Source organism: Penicillium atrosanguineum, assembly GCF_028827265.1.
Source record: "Penicillium atrosanguineum strain IBT 20685 chromosome Unknown utg000004l_segment0_segment0, whole genome shotgun sequence".
NCBI classification, from domain to species: Eukaryota; Fungi; Ascomycota; class Eurotiomycetes; order Eurotiales; family Aspergillaceae; genus Penicillium; species Penicillium atrosanguineum.
Window position 1 is genome coordinate 2296641 of NW_026623136.1, and position 16213 is coordinate 2312853.

General features: G+C 50.3%; 6 protein-coding genes across 6 annotated transcripts; 4 read left to right on the top strand and 2 right to left on the bottom strand.

Annotated features, from left to right (window-relative positions):
* Nucleotides 1–1109: 1109 nt before the first annotated feature.
* On the bottom strand, nt 1110–2624 carry N7443_006197 (mannitol dehydrogenase family protein; the record flags this gene model as incomplete). The annotated part of the gene is made up of 1 exon (XM_056886253.1): nt 1110–2624. The coding sequence occupies one exon, from the start codon at nt 2622–2624 to the stop codon at nt 1110–1112; it is 1515 nt and encodes a 504-aa protein (XP_056741701.1).
* Nucleotides 2625–3539: 915 nt separating this feature from the next.
* N7443_006198 (sugar porter family MFS transporter) lies at nt 3540–5306 on the bottom strand (the record flags this gene model as incomplete). The annotated part of the gene is made up of 2 exons (XM_056886254.1): nt 3540–3925; nt 3983–5306. The coding sequence occupies 2 exons, from the start codon at nt 5304–5306 to the stop codon at nt 3540–3542; spliced, it is 1710 nt and encodes a 569-aa protein (XP_056741702.1).
* A 2877-nt stretch (nt 5307–8183) lies between these two features.
* Nucleotides 8184–8848, top strand: N7443_006199 (uncharacterized protein; the record flags this gene model as incomplete). The annotated part of the gene is made up of 3 exons (XM_056886255.1): nt 8184–8220; nt 8277–8664; nt 8719–8848. 3 exons carry the CDS (start codon nt 8184–8186, stop codon nt 8846–8848), a joined length of 555 nt encoding a protein of 184 aa, XP_056741703.1.
* A 30-nt stretch (nt 8849–8878) lies between these two features.
* N7443_006200 (glycoside hydrolase family 3 C-terminal domain-containing protein) lies at nt 8879–10653 on the top strand (the record flags this gene model as incomplete). The annotated part of the gene is made up of 3 exons (XM_056886256.1): nt 8879–9362; nt 9443–9564; nt 9631–10653. The coding sequence occupies 3 exons, from the start codon at nt 8879–8881 to the stop codon at nt 10651–10653; spliced, it is 1629 nt and encodes a 542-aa protein (XP_056741704.1).
* Nucleotides 10654–11136: 483 nt separating this feature from the next.
* On the top strand, nt 11137–12612 carry N7443_006201 (prolyl hydroxylase family protein; the record flags this gene model as incomplete). The annotated part of the gene is made up of 2 exons (XM_056886257.1): nt 11137–11407; nt 11456–12612. The coding sequence occupies 2 exons, from the start codon at nt 11137–11139 to the stop codon at nt 12610–12612; spliced, it is 1428 nt and encodes a 475-aa protein (XP_056741705.1).
* A 669-nt stretch (nt 12613–13281) lies between these two features.
* N7443_006202 (putative MFS transporter) lies at nt 13282–14900 on the top strand (the record flags this gene model as incomplete). The annotated part of the gene is made up of 2 exons (XM_056886258.1): nt 13282–13898; nt 13955–14900. The coding sequence occupies 2 exons, from the start codon at nt 13282–13284 to the stop codon at nt 14898–14900; spliced, it is 1563 nt and encodes a 520-aa protein (XP_056741706.1).
* Nucleotides 14901–16213: the final 1313 nt, after the last annotated feature.

Sequence of the window (16213 nt, forward strand, 5' to 3'; positions counted from 1 at the left end):
ACTATGCCGATCTCCTGACCTCTGGACCGGGCTGATATATTCTGTCGGCATGAATATTCCTCGGATACCGGGAGAAGTGTCATTCCTTGTGTTCAGGTTGTTTGTATGTCTATTCCTCTAACGTGGTGAGTGACCCACCCCAAAACAACAATTTATCTCAACAACCATAAGTTCATTCTTCTCAATATATATAATCCTGCATAATTAGAGCATTGAAAGTCTAGTATAAAAGTCTCGGTTAATTTAATCCTAATTTGACAGTTTTCCTAAAATTACACTATATTTTAGTTGTTGAGATATAAGGTTATTATTTATCGCATTTAGTATGGTATTTTGGGGTGGGTCACTCGCTTGTGAACCACGTGAGAGGAATAGACATGCAAACAACATAAACACAAGGAATAACACTTTTCCCGGCATCCGAGGGATATTCATGCCGACACTTCACAAGCGGGAGTTGACAGTAAGTGTCTCCTTGTATCACTTGGGGTCCTGACACTTGAATTAGCACCCCGCGGGGTCTTCTACTGCAGCATTCAATCTGGGAGGTTTTTGACATGAGCATCCGCTATCGGAATCATTGGGCAAAATCAGAGCATTGGTGTCTAATCGTGTGTTCCGGGGACCGTCTCTGACGATTTCCTGATCCGAATGACAGCGTGGATCCGACGAGTCCTCAATGCCACAGTATCAACACTGGTCGGCAAGGCACTAGGGGCAACTTGATTCATACGCTTCTAAATTCATCTGATGGACAACCCCTAGTACTGAACCTAAGGAAGTGACAGTCCGCTCTAAATGTCTTTTCGATTTGGCCGATCAGCCGATCGGAACATGGAAAATTTTCTAATACTTGAGGGAAAATGCAAAAGTGATAGGAACCTCACCTGTCACGGCTTTGACTCTAAAGTCCAATACGTCGACAGTCCTAATGAACCTTTTATCTATCAGATTTCCATATACATGTTTGCTTTTTCTCCAGCCATTTTCTTTATTAATATTCCGCCTTCGTAAAGTCACACTTTCGTGACGCATGCTCAAAAAAAAGAAGAAACAATCGCTACTAGGCATAGGCACTCTGCCATCCCAAGAACTCGAAGCTTTGGCTCTTAGTCAATGTACTTGGGAAGGGACTTGATGACACCATCGCGCGAAATATCCTTCAATGCAGTGGTGATAGTGTCGACGAAACGTTTGTCGTTGCGCAAGTCATCACCGAACAGGCTCTTGATGCTAAGCAATTCCATAGGGTTGGTACCGCCAGCGCGAGCCTTAGTCTGAATTTCTTCAAGCATGGGGTCCTGAACCTCAAACTTGTTACCGTTGTCGTCAACGCCGTTGATATAGTGGAACCAAGCAGCTGCGGTGAAACATAGGCGACGGAAAGGACCAGTGGCCCAAATAGCCTCAGCAATGGTAGGCATGATAAATTGGGGAATCTTACCAGTTCCACCGCCGCAAATACGGGGCAACTGGTCCATGATCGGGGGGTTGGAGAAACGTTCCACAAGTGTCTCGCAGTACTTGTCGGTATCGTGTCCGGAGATTTCGGGGAGGGTAGGCTTCACCTCCTCCTGCATCATCTGCCAGACAAACTTTCTGAATAACGGGTTCTCCATGACCTCGTGGACGTACTTGTAGCCTGCAAGTTGGCCGCCATAGGCAATGATAGCGTGGCTACCGTTAAGCAGACGTAGCTTATGCTTCTCGAACTCCTCCACATTTTTAAGATTCTTGACAATCTGCACTCCGACCTTCTCAAAGGGTGGACGGCCATCACAGAAGTGGTCCTCAATAACCCATTGCATAAATGGTTCCGTGACAATGGGCCAGGAGTCCTCAATGCCAAAGTCCTTCGCGAGGCCTACCTTATCGGCGGCGGATGTTTGAGGGGTAATACGGTCGACCATAGCGTTAGGGAAATGACCGTTTGTGTTGATCCACTCTGCAAGCTTGGGGTCACGTAGGCGGGCAAAGGAGACAAGCATACGGCGGGTGATAGCGCCGTTTCCTTGCATATTGTCACAGGAGACGACAGTGAAGGGTTTGAGCCCTTGTTGGTGGCGCCGTGCCATGCCGTGATAGAGGAAGCCGAAGGTAGTTTTAGGTTCGTTGGCAGGGTTGAGGTCATGCTGAATGTCAGGGTCCTCGCTCTGTAGCTCGTGGGTGTTCTCGTTGTAGTAATAGCCGCTTTCGGTGATAGTAAGCGACACGATATGGGTGTCGGGGTGTGCCATCTTGGCAATAACAGCCTCGCGGTTGTCAGGAGCAAAGAGGTATGAATTGATGCCTCCCATAACCTTGGCAACACTGCCTTGGGCGGAACGCTCAACAATGGTGTAGAGGTGGTCCTGCGAACCCAAAGCGTCGCGCATAGCAGCGTCGAAGGGCTGCAGGCCAACTCCACAAATTGCATAGTCGGTCACCCCATGCTTCTGCATAAGCTCGTGGACATAGACAGCTAGATGAGCTCTGTGGAAGCCACCCACGCCAATGTGAACGATGCCCTCCTTGACCGCGTTACCCCGCGGGAAGGTAGGGATCTCAATGGGCACGACGCCTGCGGCAGTGGCTGCCGCGGTGATTTCGGACAGATTTTTGCTGTTGAGCTTCAAGGGTCCCATTGTGAAAGGTGAATGAATTGAAGAAAGATGAAGGGAAAGAAAGTGCGCAGGTGGAAAAAAAAATATTAAACGGAAGCAGCTCTACTACGTAGGTCACCGCCACCCGTGGGCACTAGGACCCGCCGCTTCTGGCAAAAATGGGGACCACCCCACTTGGTGTCGTGGGATGTGGTGGGGGCCCCGAGAGAATAACGAATTGAATATGTGCTCTTGAATTTTCCCCGGTCCGACCGCAATAGGAGATCCCGTAGAGCTTGTTGCCGCATTTTGGGCACCAAAGGCATTGTCGGCATGGAAATCCCCCGATGCCGGAAAAAGTGTTATTCCTTATGTTTATATTGTTTGCATGTCCATTCCTCCATAAATTGCGGATTTAAGGATTAGAGAATACCAGGATTTTCAATACCACTGATTACGGTGACCGCTTGCTATATTCGACGGGCATCAACTATCACGTGCTTTTATCTTCATGGCATCTGAAAGGTAATCGAATTTTTCAAAAACAAGAACCAAAGCGGTATGTATAGTTTAGGTGACGGCACCAACGTCTAGCCTGTCACTCCACTATCGGGGCCGGCTGCTGAGACAAGCTAATCCAGATACGATAGTGCATTGGCACGCATGGGCTCTGCAACTGTTCAACGTAGTGTGCCAAGTGCAAAATAAGTTTATACGTCTTATCATCGTATCTTAACTTCAGATAGATCAAGCACGTGAAAGATTCATGCACCCGAAATCTTAAAAAATCTACATCAAACCTGACTCTGAATGCGTATCTCCAGCCCGTTAAACGAACTATAACTCAAAAGGCTTCCTGCATTATCCTATATAATACTAATTGAGCAACGGCGTGAGAGCCTATCTTCGCACGCTATTATTTACCTCCGTATCGCGAGTGGCAGCCTAGGATTTGGATCACATCTCCACCTGCTCGCTAGTGACTGCAACCTTCAAATCCTCAACGTTCTCCACACCAGCGAGGCCAAGGCTCTCATTGATGCGTTGCATACGCAGGCGATCGGCTTCAGCAATACTTGCCTCAGATCCACCGAAAAACACATCCAGCTCCTCGAGAGTCTTGTCCTTGGTTTCGGGGGCGAACCACCAGATGAAAAGACCGCCGAGGCCACTGAAGATGGCGAAGAAAATGTATGTGCCGTATTTCATCGTGTTCAGCATATCCTTGGTCGTCAAACCGATAATGAAATTGAACAGCCAGTTAGTTGAAGCAACAATCGCGACGCCTTTAGATCGTTGACTATTCGGGAAAATCTCTTGAGTCAAGACCCACGCCACGGGACCTAGAGTTCGATATTAGCCAAGAAACATGAGGGAAAAAAAGAGGGGACCGTGCATACCCCAAGAGTAGGCAAAGTTAACAGCAAACAGCCAGATGAAAACGATAGCAACCCATCCTTGGCCTTGGTCGAGCCCCATATTCAGGTCCCACTTCGGCTTGAATATACCTTCAACCGTTGCGACAACGATATGGCATAGGAACATGCCAATCGCGCCTACTATCAAAAAGGTCTTCCGGCCAAACTTGTCAAGGTAGAGAACAGCTGGTAGGGTGAAAATGATTTGTAGGATGCCAGTCACACCTGTTGCAAGAAGAGTTTGCTTCGTGGAGCTAAAACCGAAGCTCGCGAAGATCTGCGGCGCATAGTATAAAACTGCGTTTATACCAGTGAACTGTTGGCAGATCATAGTACCGCATCCGAGAAACAGACGCTTCATCATATTAGGGGCAAACAATGCCTTCCAAGGAGCCAAAGCACCGCCAGCACCAATAGCCTCGCTTTCGGTCTCTTCGTCGAACATAACAGCAGCCTTAATTTCAAGGAATTCAGCTCGGACAAGTGGATCGGCAGCAGGGAGACGGCGGAGCTTAGATAGGGAAGTGAGAGCATCTTCCTCGCGGTGCTTCATCATCAACCAACGAGGTGAAAATGGGAACCAGAACATGCCGAAGAACAGAATCCAGGCAGGTATAATTTGCAGTGCCAGAGGGAGACGCCAGGCAATAGTCTTCTGTCCAAGGCAGGTGTGGCCGTTATTCACGGCAGCATTATAGGAGCCGTCGGTGAGGTAGGGATTCGAAATTCCTTCGGGGTTACAGGTGGTCCCGCCAACGTATTGCATACCATAGTCGAGCCAGAAGGCAATAGCTGTGCCGATAGTGATGGATAGCTGCTGCAATGAGACCAGAGATCCTCGCAACTCAGGAGGGGCAATCTCAGCCTGGTAAAGCGGAATGACCATGCTGAACATACCAATCCCCACACCACCGATAACGCGACCGGCGAAGAAATAGGCAGGGGTCTGAGCACCGGCCTGCAGGCCAGTGCCTAGAGTGAAAATCCAAACAGCACTCATCATAGCATATTTTCGTGAGATGCGGTCAGCAAGAACACCATTGATCAGAGCACCTGCCCAGGCACCCAGCTCAAGAGCAGACACCAGCCAGCCCTGGATGGTGGATCCCGTAAATGTCGGAAAGTGATTTTGGAAATTCTCCATAACCAGAATAGGACCCATCACTCCTTGGTCGTACCCGTACATGATGCATCCTAGAGAGGCAAAGCAACAGGTCAAGAAAACGAAAGGGTTCTTGAGAAGACCCACGATACCATGGGCCTTCTCTGCGTTGGCACGGCCAACGACAGACTGGCTGGCCACCATATTGGAATCGTAGGAAGCGGGAAGCAATGGGGTAGAAAACGCTGTGAAAGAGGATTTGAACTAGAACATGGAAGCTTTCCACGGTCGCAGAACAGCGACATTATATACTGTAGCTGTGTCGGCAAAATTCTCCGTATGATTTCTCTTCCTGGGGTCGCTTTCTGGGGTTAGGGGTCTGGGGACCTTGGCCCAGACCTCTAACAGTCCTCCCGGTGCCCATAGCACCATTTTCACATCTAACGAAGCCCTATAGGATATCTCAGACGGCAGGGTTCCCTGTACCAGATGGGGCTAAAATCGAAGGCTAGGGATGCAGTTGGCTAGAATCGGGGTAGATAATATATCGGAAATGCCGTACGCCCTTGTAAGCGAAACGGACGCAGCCTTTGTGGGGCAACGAGCGCCACCAAGCCTTTGTGGCCGAAGAAAAGCACGGGTATATGAAATTTTGGCGTTCGTTGGGCGCATGTGTTCATTTTCCGAATATCATGGCGAATAAGCCTCTCTTCCAGTGAAGTCCATCGATTGGCTGGGTTATGAGAATTGCCTCCTCCGTCAGCTTGGAGAATCCTACCCCAGGGTTTTTGCTCCGAAATTGCCTAGTGCTTACGCCCAACAGCGCTGAAAACGTTACTCTCAGAGCCTACTTGATGTTACCCTTTGTCCGATATTTGGCCGACGCAATTCACGCCTGTCATGTAATCTTATTTATTGAACTCGTGCCAAATTCCTTCTATCGCCAAGCCGAGCCACCACTTAAGATCAGAGGCTCAACGAAAGTGGATTATATTACTCGGCTATGTCGCGCACATGCAGTTTGAGAGAAGAGGAAGTCAGGTCGGGATTCGGGATGCACCTCAAACCAGGACGCTCGAGAATGGTTGCACCGGTCAACAGGGAAAGGAAGTTCTTCGTGCCATAGCGCGGGCTGACAGGGGGCGGAAAGGGGGCCTAAATAAATGGAATAGCTTCATCTGGAATCTCCTCGATCCAGCTGATCCCAGATCTGGGGTAGCAAGCGAGGCCACACACCAGGTGAAAATCATCCTAGGGTCTCAGCACATCTATCAGCGCAGCAACTCGAGCGAATATGGGGATCTGTCTGTTCGGTTTCTGTGATTGGCTTTCCAGGCCGGGGAACGAGTGCACGGGGAATGGTACAAGGAGTGGTGGCAGGGACCCACAACCCCGTGGGGATTGGAACCTGGGGAGAGTTCGTTTTCTCAAGCAAAATGCCAATTAGGCGCTCGGTGAGCCGAATGAAAAGGTTGTGGAGGCAAACGAAGAGCCAAAAGACGAACTTCTCTTTCGTTCGCCTTTGAAAGTCACGAATGGGACTTCTTGAACATCCCGCCGTCGCATTCGTATAACCGCACGGTCGCTTTAATCAAGATTTTCTCCTCTTTTTGTTCACCTCCCCGGAATAGAGGCTATCAGTCCACTTGTCCACACATCTTGATTTTGTCAGTAAAATTGCATTCGGACGATAGCCAAAGTATATTTTTCGCGCCGTAAATGGGCAGGATTGCGCTATGCATCGCCCAGATTCTTGGCTTCGGGGATTTACTGCGGATGTTGTGACGGGTTAAGAGACCCGGAAGCCGTGTTATCGGCCTCTCTCCAGTGATATTTGGCTTGAAGGGACCGTGCACTGGCGTGGTAACGAGGAAAGGAACTTCGACCACAACTGGAATATTGAGTTCCACTGGCGTTAATTCTCGGCTTTTCAACGTCGATAAATCTTTCGGATAATGCGGCAATCCTATCTCCGACGCCCAGACGACGCTAGATCGCGGGACAGAAGACTAGCGTAAACAAGGACCGGAGCTTGGTCGAGCTAAGCTTTTTTGAGAATTTGGTTGCTAGCGTCTGCGGGGAAGGTAGTCGGTTTTTCGCAGACCGAAGACTGTCAGAAAACAGGGGCTTCAAGATAAATTAAGGAAGACTTGTGGCTTTCTCATTTTCGGTCTCAATTTTCTTTCGCTGAAGAGTAAGAAGCAATGCCTCTTGATCTGGAAGGAAAATTTGATATGGGCCAGGCGGGTGTTTTAGGCATTTATGATGAAGTTTCCTTGTTTCATTACTTATGATCAATTCATATCAAGCAGAGTGGCTTTGGGAGGTAGTATCGCGATTTAAACTTCATCCTCACGCAGTGTCATCGATCGTACAGCCTAAAGTGGAATATAGACATGTCAGCTTGTCACCAAAATGCCGTAAGTGAGACTTTGCACTCGTTGCTAGAGGCATGAACCGGGAGATTACCGGCGGTTGCGCGAATGACATATCACTTTCCAAATGTAAAGACCACTTGTGAATGGAATAAAAAGGCCTTCATAGCCCTGTGAACAGTAGACACACTTTGCCTCCTAGATATTCCCTCACATACAAGTTCAAAATTTGTGGTACAAATTAGGCGCGGTGTTTTTGCTCTTCCTAAATTTAGTTCACGGGGAAACCAACCAGCCCAATCCGCTAGATGAGGGGAACTCGACGTCTCCTGTAAGTGAAAGCAAAAAGTGATGATTTAAACCACTGGCTGACTGAAATCGGAAACAGTGGCCTTCTTCGACGTATTCCAATGCGACTGATTCGACTAACCCCGTAGTTACCGTAGGCACCAAGTCAAATCAAACTTCACCTCCGTGGTATCCCTCGCCATGGGCGGAAGGCTTGGGAGATTGAGATGCGGCATACTTCCAAGCTAAAGCCATTGTCAAGCAGACGACACTGTTGGAGAAGGTGAACCTGACAACAGGTATCGGGTATGTCTATTGTTTTAGCATCATGATCTCGTCAATCTAATAAGGACATAGCTGGGAGTTGTCATGATGTGTCGGGCAGAACGGAGCCGTTTCCCGGCTCGGAATCCCGAGCATGTGCATGCAAGACTCTCCCGTTGGGGTCAGAGATAGTAACTATCCTCTCTCCCCGGTACACCACAATTTCATATACTAAAACCTTTATCAGCGGATTATAATTCGGTATTCCCTATGGGTGTCAATGTTGTCGCAACATGGAGTCGCAATCTAGCCTATGCTCATGGTCAAGCTATGGGGTACGAACACAAGCACAAGGGCAGTACCGTGCAGCTTGGCCCGGTCACTGGTCCCTTGGGACGATCACCTGAGGGAGGACGCAACTGGGAAGGTTTTGCCCCTGACCCAGTGCTCTCTGGAGTCATGTTTGCGGAGAGCATCTCCGGAATTCAATCTCAAAATGTCATTGCCTGTGGAAAGCACTTTATTGGCTATGAGCAAGAGCACTTCCGCAGCGCTGGGAATGGATTCTTATATCAGGTCAATGAGAGCTATAGTGCTAATCTTGATGACGTGACAATGCATGAACTGTACCTTTGGTAGGTCACTCTTAACTTTCGCCATATTGGGAGAATTCTACGCTGACGCAACAGGCCATGGATGGATGGTGTTCGCGCTGGCATGGGCTCCGTAATGTGCTCATATAACCAAATCAACAACAGTTATGCATGCCAGAACAGCTACATCCTGAATAAGCTTCTGAAGGCTGAATTGGGCTTTTAAGGATTCGTCATGAGCGACTGGAGCGCTCAAATGTCCGGCGTTGCTAGTGCACTAGCCGGCCTAGATATGACTATGCCGGGTGATATCGCCTTTGACTCTGCTACGTCTTATTGGGGCACTAACTTGACCCTTGCTGTACTGAATGACACTGTTCCCCGGTGGCGTGTTGATGAAATGGCTATCCGGATTATGGCCGTCTGGTACTATGTCGGGGCGGGCGACAGCTATGTGCCTATCAACTTCGCTTCTTGGACTCTCGAAACTTATGGATACGAATATTTCTATGCCAACGAGGGCTACACGGTAATAAACGAGCATGTCGATGTACGCAACGGCCACGGAGCTTTGATTCGAGAAATTGGTGCTGCAAGTGCCGTCTTGCTGAAAAATGAAGGAGCACTGCCATTGACTGGCAAAGAAAAGCTGACCACAGTTTTCGGGTCTGACGCGGGTGCTAGTGCATACGGGCCCAATGGCTGTTCTGACCGTGGATGTGACATGGGAACATTGGGATGTGGATGGGGTAGTGGTTCCGCGAATTTCCCATACCTGATCACTCCGGGATTTGCCATTAGAATGAGATTTACAAAAAAGGGGATGGCTCATTCCAGGGCATATATGATGACTATGCCTACAGTGAGGCTGAGGCGCTGGCCGCGCAGGCATCCGTCGCCATCGTCTTTGTCAATGCCGACAGCGGTGAAGGGTACATCAACGTCGATGGCAATATTGGCGATCGCAATAATCTCACTATCTGAAACAATGGAGACAAGTTCATACAGACCGTCAGTTCCGAGTGCAACAATACGATTGTGATCATCCATAGCGTCGGTCCTGTCCTGATGGATAGCTTCGTCGGGAACCCCAATGTGACAGGAATTATCTGGGCTGGCGTTCCTGGAGAAGAGTCCGGGATCTCCATTGCTGACGTGCTGTATGGTCGCGTCAAACCCGGTGGCAAGTTGCCTTTCACTGTTGGCTACTCGCGCGAGAACTACGGTACCGACATCCTCTACGTCCCCAACAGCGGCGAGAGTGCCCCGCAAGTCGACTTCAGTGAGGGTCAATTCATTGACTACCGAGCCTTCGACAAGGGAGATATCACGCCACTTTATGAATTTGGTTATGGCCTCAGCTACACCAAATTTAGCTACTCGGAGCTGAAGATCACAAAGCACAATGCTGGGAAGTACATGGCCACGACGGGCAAGACTTCGGCGGCCCCAATTCTGGGCACGACCCTAAATGACACTTCTGACTATTTGTTCCCTGATTATATCAAGCGAGTGCCGTACTTTATCTACCCTTACCTCAATTCGACCTCTTTGGAGAAGTCCGCCGATGACCCCAACTACGGTACTTCCGCCAATATTCCAGCCGGGGCCCAAGATGGCTCCTCGCAGCTTCGTCTTCCTGCCAGTGGCGAGCCTGGCGGGAACCCGGCTCTTTGGGATGTTCTCTATACGGTAACCGCGACGGTGACTAACACTGGCAAGGTTGCTGGTGATGAAGTGGCCCAGCTGTATGTGGGGTTGGGTGGACCTAATGACGCCTCAGTCCAGCTTCGTAGCTTTGATCGCCTGTCTATCCAGCCTGGCCAGTCTGTCACCTTTACAGTAGACTTGACCCGTCGGGAACTTTCCAACAGGGACACGGTGACCCAAAATTGGCTCATCTCGGACTATGTGAAGACGGTACACGTTGGTGCCTCTTCACGGAAAGTACCCTTGAAACAGACTATCGCTGGGGCAGAAGCGTTTCCCAGCGATAGTCTGTTTCAATTAGAAGTCACCTACTTCACATGAATAAACATGGGTTCAGTTAGCAAGTCGACTTTGCTAAATATTTAGGCTACAAAGAAAATCGGTGGTGGTAGGTGGGAATGAAACAGGTACTCTCTGGTGAAAATATATCTCCCAAGCCACTGCCGAGGTCATGTGCTTGGTATGTCAATTTGAAATGGATTTGAGGACTTATAACTAGCATCGTTATATTTTTCGTTAAGAATCTGCAGAGAACATTCGCTCTTCTACAGAGTTTTCAACATCCAGCGTAACAACGAGACAACTAACGGTGTAGAATCAGATACAGATTGGGTGCAGTTTAGAAGAGGGGCAGGGAACTGGGGGTTGAGCCCCTTTCGGACTGTGGCAAATGTGGCAAATGTGGTATAATTAGTGTACAAAAGATCATAAAGTGGAGCATAATCACGGTATAGTTGGGTCCCAACTTTTCTCCCCGCCCGGAACCTCAAATCTTCCATTCCTCACCTTCAAGGCTCAATTACCATGGCCAAGTCCAAGGCTGCGAAGCGCAAGCGTAATGCGCAAGTCGATCTTCCCCAGAAACTTCCCAAGGCCACTGTTCTTACGCCTCCTCCCGATGGCGAGCCCAAGCACCTCCGGACACTCGTTGCGGACGAGGAACTCGAAATTACCATCGAAACGCTGACAGCGCTCGCACAATACCCCAGCCTGACCAAGTCCAAGGCTTGCAAGGACCTCCGAGTTGCAGTTTATGACTTCCGCCAAGCCTGCACTACGGGTCTGAACACTGCTGGTACGCTGATCATCCCAATTGATTGATTCATAGCTAATCGTTCAACAGATGGTGCCAACTTGACGGCTCGAATCACCGCTGCTCTGGCCGACGAAAAATATACTGACGCCAAGGTCCTGCTCGCTGAGATGAGGATCAGAGGTGAACAGCCGAAGATCGGAGCCTTGTGTCGATGGGTGCGAGACTTGGATGTCGTCAGCGGCCTTTCGACGCAGCCTGCGTTCGATCGCAAAGACAAGAACACTCAACTCCTATCGGTCCTCGATGCCATTCTCCGCGTTAGCACTCCGATCGACACCAGTCCGACCGCTGTCACCTCAACCTCCACCTCTTCAATCGCCTTCCAGTCTATCTGGGATCTCCGTCCGTCGACGGCACCGCTGGAGGTCTACGCCTCAGTTGTCGACAAATCAATCCTGAAAGAGGCACCGGCATCTCCCTCCGCCATTCGCGTTATAGAAAAGACCCCCGCTTCTCTGCGCAAACCTCCGAACCACCACGACGCGATCCTCTATACCACCGCCCCAAATGCCGTTCCTCTATCTCCTGTCAACGAGTCCATCACATACCACCCACATCCCGCCGTACCGGGCTTAGGCCTCGCCATGGATGTCCTCTCCCCGGCCGAGTGCAGGGCGATCATTGCCGCTGGCGAGTCCGTCAATTTCCTGCCCGACGCGCCCCTCCGCGAAGATGGAGACATTAGCATCCTCGCCCACAACTTCTACTGGGTTATCGACACCGCCTTCCATGATATCCTCTGGGCGCGTATCTCCCCTTACGTGCCGCCGTCGATCAACGGGCGGCTGGTCCGAGGCATCAACCGGCGTTTCCGCGTGTACCGATACGTTCCTGGCGCCGAGTATCGGTGCCACATCGACGGAGCTTGGCCGCCGTCCGGCATCCTCCCTGATGATACTTATGTATACGACTCTTCACCGAGAGAAAAGAAGCAAAGCTCCATGTATACTTTCTTACTTTATCTCAACGATGAGTTTGAGGGTGGAGAGACGACCTTTTTCATGCCGGCCGCGCGAGAGGGAATCCTCAATGCATATCCGGTACGACCGGTGATGGGAGCCGTTGCAATATTCCCGCACGGAGAGGCGAATGGTGCCTTGCTCCATGAAGGGACTGGAGTCCGAAAAGGGGCTAAATACATCATCCGGACGGACGTAGAGTATGACGTCGATCCCAGTGAGTAACGTTTGAAACGTTTGAAGACACGAGTAATGTGGACCTTGAGTTGGACATCAAAAGGGGCATCTGGAAAAGCCTGGAGTTTTATTTGTATATCTTTTAGATGCATCCTACCTGAGACTGGCTCCTGGAGCGTAGCAGGCCTACCCAAGAAATCCTTTTAATACCAAAACCTGTTGATTCCTAAGACTCGAATAGTCCCACTAGACAACCGTGGTCAACTGTACGGACCGCACCGAGGCTCGCAAGATTTTCAACCGAGGCCGAGATGCCCCTGTGGGCAAAGCACCAACAAAGTTCGCCTAGGAAGAAAAGTTCGAACTGCGTCCTACCTCGTCCCCTTCCAGCATTCCTCAATCCCACGCCCAGCTTCGGAATGTGTGCCCCCACTCACGAAGCCCGAATCCTGGCAAGTTGAATGCGAGCTGAGCCGGTCGCCCGTGCCTTAGATTGGCCGGTTTTCCACCTTCGTCATAGAATATCGTCCAGATCACTCGGTGGACAGCTCATGTACCCAAGTGATTGGACACGATCACGAAGAATAGCGGAGTCGTGGGGGAGTTGGGAACGCGGGGAAAGCATCCCCCACATTGATCGTGCCATGATCAGAGGCCGGGCGTGGGGGTTCACGGTTGTTCGGGGTGAGATATAAGATTCAGTTCGCCACCCTTTCCATGATCCAGATCAACAAGATGTCCAAGCCAAATACCGTTCATGATGAGATGGGGAAAGGGAATGAAGATACCGGACCTCGAATGTCGCTCACTGAGGAGGAGAGTAAGCGCATCTGTCGCAAAACCGACCGCACCATTCTTTTGGTGCTCATCTGGGTCTACTTCCTACAAATCTTGGATAAGTCTGTGTTGGGGTATGGTGCCACATTTGGTTTGCAGAAAGACACAGGATTGACAGGGAATCAATATTCCCTGGTGGGATCAATTGCCCCCATTGCTCAGCTCGTCTGGCAGCCCTTCTCCTCCGTCCTCATCGTCAAGGTGCCACCCAAGATCCTCATGCCGACCTTGTGCCTAGGATGGGGAATCGCTCAAGCCTGCATGGCAGCGTGCCATAACTTCAACTCCCTCATGGCTGCACGCTTTTTCCTTGGTTTGTTTGAGGCCGGATGCTTGCCGCTCTTCGGTGTCATCACCAGTCAGTGGTACCGACGTGCTGAGCAGCCATTGCGCATCGCAGCATGGTACAGCACCAACGGACTGGCCACCATCGTGGCCGCCGCCTTATCGTATGGTCTGGCCCACATCAAGTCTGACGTGCTATTCCCGTGGCAAATGTAAGTCTGCCTCCCCTCAACGGAGATCCCAATCGTTGACTGACCTGGCCATGTAGTATCTTCCTCTTTGTGGGTCTTTTGACCATCATCTCCGCCCCGATCGTGTACTGGCGCCTGGACAACGACGTGACGACAGCACGCTTCCTGACCGAGACTGAGAAGGCACAGGCAGTGGAGCGTCTGCGCGCCAACCAAACCGGCACTGGTAATACTGAGTTCAAATTCAACCATGTTTTCGAAGCGGCGTTGGAACTCAAGACTTATTTGTGGATCGGAATGGCCATGCTCCTCAACATCGGCGCTAGCGTAACCAACACGTTTGGCCCGCTCATCCTCGGCGGCCTGGGCTACGATAAGTACAGAACGACTCTGCTGACGATGCCCTTTGGTGCTCTGCAGTTTGTCATTATTCTCCTGGCCAGTTTTTTGGCTCGAACGGCACGAGTCAAAGGCGCCATCTTGGCCGCGTTCATGCTTCCCGTGGTTGCGGGTCTTGCCATTCTCTATGCAGTCGCTCGGACCAAATCTGAGCAAAGTGCTCTTCTTGCGGGTTACTACTTGCTGTCTTTCCTTTTCGGTGGCAACCCGTTGGTTGTCACATGGATTATTGGTAACACGGCGGGGAGCACCAAGAAATCCGTCGCCATGAGTTTGTACAACGCGGCAAGCTCTGCTGGCAACATTGTGGGACCCCTGTTGTTTGCTTCGAAGGATGCGCCCGGCTATCACCCTGGTTTGCGCGCCTGCTTGGGTATTTTTAGCGCTATGACCGCTGTTGTGTTCATCCAATGGGCCAACTTGTGGTTCCTCAATCAACAACAGGCTCGCCGTCGAGTTCGTAATGGGAAGAGCGCCCAGATCATCGATCATTCAATGCAGAGCAACTTCCACGGCACCGAAGAGAACGCAGACGAGGCTGGAGAGGGCGTGGCCCACGCAGGATCCCATGTGATCGAGGATCTCACAGATCGAGAGAACGATGAGTTCGTATACATCTACTGAGGTGGCGACAATTTGTACCTCTTCATACTTTACTTAACGACCCATAACTTTATGATACCGACATTTGAATCAAGATACCCCGCAGAGCTGTTTCACTTGGAAAAACTGGCGTAGGATGGAAGATGATCTGAGCGTGTAAATCGCACCAGACTTGCGGACTTGAACAAGAACGTATTTGAGAAGGAACTTACAAGATGAGTCCGAGCCCAGCAATCAATCAATGGCCGATTTCAGAACATAGATTGTTGGGATGTCCCTGTGGACCCAACAGTCGCCTTGTCAGGCACTATGAAATGTTCCCTGCTCAGACTAGGGATCAAGATCGCTGTGCACGACGGGGCGCATTTCACATCGCAACTTGGGCCGTTTCAGATTTCCAGGAACGTTGATGCCCATCCTAGAACCAAATTGATTATACATTCATCTGGAACCTACAACCATCGTCTGTACCTGCACGCGCATCGCATTGCTTGTGCGCCGTGCTTACCGACCCATGGTTCTATGTCTATTGAGATCGCAACCCTTGAGAGCATGTGAACGAAGACCTGAATCAGAAGAATTCTAATTTGAAATTGAAAGCCTAGCTATTTGAAAACAAAACTGTTCTAACATACCTTATCCTAGGGCTCGCGTGGAGGTGCCTCGAGGTGGTGAAAACAAGGTAATTGACACCTGAGGAATGAGGCCATACGCGTTCTTTGTCGCGTAATTCTCGACTTCTCGACTTCTTTCTAGCCTCAAAGCTACACTTTCGTCTAGTCAGACACTTCATGTGAACCAAACAAACTATCCAGTGATCGTAACCATATGCACATTCGCATCAATGAGCCCCACTGCAGCCAAGACGGCAGTTATCCCACAGGAAGGGTACGTGTTCCAATTTTGCCCAGCATGTCGCTTGAGCAAATTGTAAAAGATGTTTTAATTGTCCAGTGACTGATCACATCCAACATTTATGATCTCACAGGGCAAGCTTCGGAGTCGGAGTCGGACTCGGCTGTCGTTGGGACATCAACCGGCCCAGTACTCAAACCAGCTGGCCAGGGCGGCTCGGTAGCCTCATGGCCAGGGAATAAAAATGCATCGAATGCAACGGAGAGTGGAGCGGCCTGCGACTTCAGGCAGGGGCTCTTTGTGAACCTTGGCTTAGATCTCGATAGTCATACTGTGATTCGTTTATCTCTTTCCTCTCCCTGGAAGCGCTCTATCGGAGTCGGATGTGGCTGACTGCAACGACAAGTTGGACCTGATCTGATCATTCAAATGTTTGTCCGAAGTTTAGACTACCAGGGCGAGCCTCGATGTATTGATAT